This window comes from Panthera onca, chromosome X (genome assembly GCF_046562875.1).
Source record: "Panthera onca isolate mPanOnc1 chromosome X, mPanOnc1 haplotype 2, whole genome shotgun sequence".
Taxonomy (NCBI): Eukaryota; Metazoa; Chordata; class Mammalia; order Carnivora; family Felidae; genus Panthera; species Panthera onca.
The window spans coordinates 21073222-21080461 of record NC_138357.1 but is presented as its reverse complement, the minus strand read 5'-3'; the positions used below and the strand labels follow the sequence as shown (position 1 = coordinate 21080461).

The following is a 7240-nucleotide window of genomic DNA, read 5'->3' as shown; positions in this document are numbered from 1 at the left end:
GGCTGAGACGATGTGTCCCCCCAAACGTGCGGGTTTTTTTAGGTCTGGATATACAGCCTCCCCCCTCAGATCTGAGGCTCCTTGGGACAGGTGCACCACCTCGCATGCAAAGTCCAGTTCCTGGGGACAGGCCCGCTTTTACGCGCCGATCAGAGGGCTCCTGGGGGCAGAGACCTCCCCTCCCACTCAGATTCGGGGCTCACCGGGGCTGAGGTGGCGTCTCCCCTCAGACTCGAGCTCCCCGGGGTAGGGGCAGGGTCCCGTCCTCAGAGTGAGCTCCCGGGGACGGGAGCTGCATCTTGGCCTCCCTCCGCGTGGGAGAAGGGGCTGCAGGACCAACGGCCTCTCCTCCGGAGGGGGGCGGCCTCCCCTGAGGCCCTGCCCCCTTCGCGACAAGCCCGAGGTGTCCGGTGACCAAGACACTCTGAGCTGGGTGCAGGGTGCGGCTCAGGGCGTGGTCACCGGGGGCTACTTAGGGCGGCCCTGTGCGGGGACAGCGCGGAAGCCAGCTGCGAGGCGGCCGGCGCTCGGCGCGGGTCATGGCGTGGATTCTGGACTGCCTTTTCGCCTCGGCCTTTGAGCCCCTCCCCCGCCGTGGTGAGTGGGGCCCACCGAGTCGGGGGGCTGGGGTGCTCGGGCCCGGGGCGGCCGGCGGCTGCGGCCACCATCTGGGCGCCCTGGGGCTTGGCTCGCCGCCCCTTCGCTTCCCTTCCCGCTGGCTTTTAGCTAATTGTTCCTGGCTCAAGGGACTGCCCCGTCGAGGCCCCGCATAAATCACCAGCTTTGCCGGGAACTGCGAGCAATCGCGCTAATGGCCCGGCGGGACGCGGGGCGAGCGCGGGGGCGGAGTCGCTGGCTCAGCCGCGCCCGCGCCCGGAGACCTCGGAGCCCGGGGCCCGACGCGCCGTCCCGCAACCCAAGGGCCCTAAAGCCCCAAGGATGAACGTCCCGCGCAGGGCTGCCGGGACCCAGGGACTCCAAAGATGGGGCGGGGGAGGGGGTCCTTTTGATGGAAGCTTGTGCCTCGCATCCCAGTCTTAACTACGGAATACCAACATGGGCCCCCTTAGAGTCGTCGAATTCAAGCCCTTCATTTAAGAGATGGCGACACTGAAGCCCAGAGACGGCGAAGGCCTGTCCAAGGTCATACAAGGAGGTGGCAGCAAACCTGGTTCTGCCGAAGCCCTGCCAACTGCCCACTGCCCCAAACTGCCTGGCGGCAGAGGCCTAGGGTCTTTAGCCTGGGTCTTTCCTTGGGTGCTTGAAATCAATGCGCGGTTCCCCTATCCCTGTGGAGCTGAGGACATAGGTGCGCAAAGATCACAGCACGAATCAAAACATGTGGGTGGCGTTTCACCCCTTTCCTGGAACTGCTTCTACAGAGTACATTTTGGAAACGGATTATTTTTTTCCTCCTTAAAATTTCAGGAGGCTGATTTTTTTTTTTTCTTTTTGAGGTTTCCCAGGACCCCCACCCACACTGTCCTTCACTGCCCCTTGATAGGCCCCACCCCTTCCAGGCTGCCACCTGCCCCCACTGCCACCTGTTTCTCCATAGTCTCCACCTCCAAAATCTATATTGGTGAGAGTGCGTCATTGGTCACCAGCCATAGACCAAACCTGGGGCTGTCTCCTCTTTCCTCTGCCCCCCTCAGAGGCGGGAGGAGAGGCAGGGAGAGGGTGGGCCTCAGCAACTTATTTCAGCAAAAACTTGTTTTTAGTTCTTTTCTGCCCCAGCACCCTGCTGAGAACCATCTCAGGAGTCTGACCTACTGCTAAGGGACTACAGCTTGCTTAGCAAATTCAAGTACAGTCTGGCAAGTCATAAGATCCCTGAGAAGGAGAGAAATATGCATACACAAAGAAAGTTTAGTTTTTTGTTCTGTATATTCTTTCAGGCTTATGTGATCCTGGTAAAACAATAAAAAGGCAGGGGGAGTTTTATGAATGCCTTTTCAACGTTTTTTTTTTTTTTTTTTTTATTTATTTTTGGGACAGAGAGAGACAGAGCATGAACGCGGGAGGGGCAGAGAGAGAGAGGGAGACACAGAATCGGAAACAGGCTCCAGGCTCCGAGCCATCAGCCCAGAGCCCGACGCGGGGCTCGAACTCACGGACCGCGAGATCGTGACCTGGCTGAAGTCGGACGCTTAACCGACTGCGCCACCCAGGCGCCCCTATGAATGCCTTTTAAGGCCTTATGCCTTAGGCACCCTATCTTCAAAATAAGGGTAGGGGGAACCATTCCACCCCTACCTGGCCTACAAGGTTGTGATGTGACTCCAATGAGATCAAGGATACGAGGCTTCCCTTATGAATAGCCCCATTGAGAGGGGTTAGTAACACACAAGGAAACCCACCCCCATCCAAAGATATCTATTAGAATTTGAAGGCTTTTCCTTAAACCAGACCCAAATCTATGTCCTTCTGGCCCCAACACTGACCTTCATGATCCTTCCAAGGGAACAGTGCCAGCCCTCCCCATTCCCCCACCCCCACCCACCCCTGTTCTTATCCAGGCCAAACTTCCCCAGTTCCTTCATCTGTTTAACCTGTGACATGGCTGCAAGGCTCCTACCCATATCTAGCTGCTCTTCTTTGAACATGCTCCAAGTTGTGAATGCCTAGTGACCTGGCCAAAAGAGGATTTCCAGCTGTGCCCCTGTAAATATAGTCCTGGATGCCTGACTTTCCCTCATTTGGAAGCCGCATTACACTCGTGGTGCACAGATATGTAGCCATAAATTACATACATACATGGACATTCCCACACTCACACATGCCCATGTACAAATCACGAATGCATAAACACACACACTTCAAATGCATGACATACTTTTGACACACAATACAATACACCCACATCATACATAAGCACACCACACACAAATCCCACGTACATACCACAGAGTTCATACAGATAGTTTATTTATATTGGAAATACTTTCAACTGAGGCTACCTTTTTATTTTTAAAGTAAACCCAAGTTCTTTTCAGAGTGTCCATTCTGTATTTAGTTGGTGTTTGAACCCAGGTGCAAGACCTTAGATCTGCTACTGAATTTCCAGTCTGGTAAGACCTGTCATATGCCAGAGGCACACCGCTGCCCACACTGGCTCTGTGACTCATTCATACAAGAGCAGCCAATATACGTGAAGTGCTTCCCAGATGCTGGGCCCTAGACTAAGTCCTTTACATATATGATCTCACTTAAGTCACACAACATTACTCTGAAATAAATGACTAGTCTTTGGGTACAGTTTTTTAACCAGGTAATAACGAATTCATCAAACTCCCCCTCAGAAATGCTGTGCCACCTGGAGAGTATCTGTTAATATTGTGTAGGGCTATACTTGCCCTGGATGCCTCCCTTCAAATGTCTTCCAGAAGTCCTCTGGAGTCAGAGGTGGGGGGATGTAGCTGGCCGCTGACTGGAAAGAGAGGGGGAAGTGTTCTAAATGTTCTTTCACTCACCCGCCACCACCCCTGCCTTCCCAGGAATAGTTGGTATGTCAGAGCCATCTTTTGAGGGTGCAATGGACAGTGGCTGAGAATCTGAAGACATCTGGATGAGGCACCATTGAGAGCTGGCAAGAGCGGCGGCCCAGAGAGGTCTTCTTTCCCAGGGAAAGGGACAGCACGACTGACCCACTTGAAATTCTCTCTCCAGTTCACTTTTGGCATTGGATTTAGCCTCAGACAGTTGGACTTCTGGAAAGCAGCCAAAACTCTAAAGCTGAAGGGACCCTGGGGCCCACTTTACATACAAATTTGACCTTTTCTTGGAGATGGGACTCAATCAGTTTGCTAAGACCGGACCTGGTTGAGCTGTAACAGGATCTTTGTCCAGAGCTGGGGCAGGTTTGCCAGAGCAACACCCCCATGTCCCTGGTCGTGCTATCAGAATAGCACCCCCATTCACCAATGGCAGGACTTCCCTAAGTTCCTTTGTAAATCATTTGTTTGCACCTTCAAAGACATTTGTCCGCAAGGAAAACAAACAAACAAACAATGTGGCGCTCTTGAGCTTAGGTTCCTGGGTTAGCCCACACTTTACACACCATGAGGATAAAATACAGAATCTGTGTGATGAAAACTGGCAGAAAATACTACTCTTGCAAAACATACCTCAGGCTCCAACAGTAGAGCTGACATTCATCAAGCTTAAATATCAAATGATGAAAAGTGCATTGGGCATTGATAGAGGAGGACACTAGGTCCCTGAGGTGAAAGCAACATCACTCTGTTCTTCACACTTACCTCCTGAGGCAACCTAAATGTCTCTACCACTACCAGTGGTAGTGGAACGGTTAAATAAACTATATGACATGCCACTTGTTAGATTAGTCTATAGTCATAAACATGGTGTTCATGAAGAATATGTAGCAACGTGGGAAGAGGTATGATTATAATTGGGTCAAGTATGCATTTTTGAGAGACTGGAAGAAAATTCAGCAATGAGGTAAAGTAAGTGATCCTGTTAAGCTGGTGGGATAATAGTTGTTTTTTTCCTGTTTCTTGAAATCTTTATCAAGTTTGTTTTCACATTACCCTTATAATTTAAAAAATGTTTTCAAAAGGGTCATACAAGGCCTATGATATGCAAATAGCCCATACAGTGATCTAGAAACCTACTATACACTGTTTAATTCAAGGGATTTTTTCCTTCAAATTTTACTTTAAATGTAATGACTAGAGCAGGTCAGCCAAATGTGGTCTTCTCAGTGATCATGAAATGTCCTCTAAAATTGAGTGGGAAGAGGCAGAACTGGTTTGAGTCTCAGGCCTGCTTTTGTAGTGTTGCTGTGAGCAAGTTATTTAACCTCTCTTTAGATGATATAATAATACCTACATTTCCAGATTATAAATAATAATATTAATACAGTAATATCAATTACATTAAATACTCTCTATGGCTCAGGTATCAAAAGGTATGTTTTGTTCCTTCTCCAAATATTTACTACGTACCAGTCACTTTACATAAGTGATCTCATTTGACATTCTTTACAACTCTCTGAGATAAGTATTATTATTTTTATTTTAAAGACAAAAGCTCAGAGAAGTTAAATAACTTGTTCACTGCCACACAGTAGCTGAGCAAGGATTACAGCCCCCTTCGGTATGATTTCAAAGCTCGAGTGACATTAAAAGAGATAACATTTGCAAAGCCCCTAGCACTATGCTGATACATAGCAGACACTTACTAGGTGGTCAGTATGATGTTGATGCTGTTCCCTTGCCCAGAGTCCAAATTCTGGTCTTTGATCTATTTGATTGCTTATAGATTCCTTTCTATGAAGAAGTGCACATTTCAACTGGAAGATGCGATGCAAATACCACCTGTGTTCTCATTGCTGGGACTCTGAGTCACTAGGAAATGATTTCTGTCTCCTTCTGGCAGTATCATTTGTTCTCACATGTATCAGCAGAAGTAGGTAGATGGCATGTTTGATGAGCCTTGGCAGCTACTGTCACGTCTCAAATACACCTCTTGAGAAACCACCACACGGCTTCCTTGGGATGGGCACCCAATACCCGGCAACCGGTAGGTCCCTGAACTCAGGGAAGCTTATTAAATTGGCCAGGGCCAATCCTAAACCCCTGCTTCAAGAGAGATGTGGTAAGGCTGACCCTTCGTTGTTACTCCTGTCACTTCCCTCCTCAAAGCTGAGGAGGCTACAGGGCCTCCTCAGAAGCAGAGATGGGTAGGAGCTGGAGATATTTTTCTAAATTCCTAAATCCTCAGAGGGACTCACGAATAGATTGTCTTGCATGCTGGAGTCTAGGGTTAGTGAGGGCAGCATGCAGGATGAATAAGAGGGGTGAGGGCAAGGGAGTAGCTGAAGGCATCTTTCAGAGACAGGGAACACCTGGAGCCCAGCCTCTCAGAGTTTTTAGGCCTTGAATCTCAACGCTTCTCTTCTCTGTAGCCTCTTTATCCCTCCCTGGGATTATATCCACCCCCTACCTTCAACTTTTTCACCTTCTTCCCCTACCACTCCCTGCTTACGTGCAGCTTTAGCTTGTAATGACTTGATTTTGTCTCTAGAGGGAGACAACAGCATCAGGGAGGAAAGGGCACATATTGGGGTCTTCTCTCACCTTACCATTTTCGGCAAAGGGTAGATTTTAGTTTCCTTTAACTGCGAACAGATAAACAACGAATTGGAGCTGTATTTTAGGTGCTGCAAAGTATATCTCAGAAAAATACCCATCATCTGTCTCCTCGTCGCCCGATCTACCTCCCAACCTTGGTGGCTGCCAGAAAAAGGGTGACCTTTGAAACCTTTTTTAATGTCTAAGGTAGAGGTGAATAAACAAAACAAAACAGAAGTCGTGGGGGCAGTTTAGTCAGGAAATAGTCATGCTGTCATTCTCTTGAGTATAATGGCACATATTGGGGAGACAGGGTTGGGACTGGGTCTGCAGTGAGGGTTGGGGATTCAGGCCATAACTGGGTTGGGGGAGCAGTCCAGACAGTGGGCAGGCAGTTTGAAACTTTCCTGCATGGAGTATTATAACTGAAACGTTGGTCTAATTAACACTGACAAGAGAAACCGCAGAGTGAGAATTGGACTAAGGGTCCATTTCTTCCTGGGCTGCATTAGGCTGATCAAAACATTGTCCGAAAAGAAGAGGGGCTATTTCAAGAGTGTCAGACAAACCAGTAATGAGGGAAATTGGCAAGTCAGTCAGTCAGCTTCAGTCTCTGAACAAAGTGGTTGAGACATTCTGAGGTATGTGATAAGGGTGGGGGGAATACAGAGAGGGAGGGAATTAACCTTTTCTTGTACATGTTAGGCATTTGGCTGGCACTTTCCATATTTTACCTCTTACAGGCCCGAGCATTTCTAAGGCAGGTGTTAACATCTCCAATTTACAGATGAAAAAACTGAGAATCAGAGAGATGAAGTAACCTTCCCAAGATCACACAGCTAGTAAGTGATGGAGCTGGCCTACAACCTCAAAGCTGTCTTACTGCAAAGCTCCTCTGCCACCATAGGAAAAAAAAACAAAGATTCTCATCTTTAAAGGGCTTTACTCTCATGGGGAAACCAAGATCCTTCTCCACAATAAAATTCACATTTGTGCCTTGCCACTACATATTCTTGTTGTTAGGATGAAAACAAGCAAATTTCTGTTCACATTTGAGAGTAATGGGGATTATTAATGCATTTTCCATCTTTACAATTCCCCATATAATCCTCATGTTATGAACTCCAAAGAGAGAGAGACATATA

The 7240-nt window shown here is 48.4% G+C and overlaps 1 protein-coding gene across 1 annotated transcript in view; it reads left to right on the top strand.

The window, feature by feature from the left end:
* Positions 1-454: 454 nt before the first annotated feature.
* Positions 455-7240, top strand: part of ARHGAP36 (Rho GTPase activating protein 36) — a 31343-nt gene continuing 24557 nt past the window's right edge. The window contains exon 1 of the mRNA XM_081793969.1: positions 455-597. Within this exon, the coding sequence (XP_081650095.1) occupies positions 540-597 (58 nt within the window). The 5' untranslated portion in view covers positions 455-539. The remainder of the gene's footprint in view (positions 598-7240) is intronic.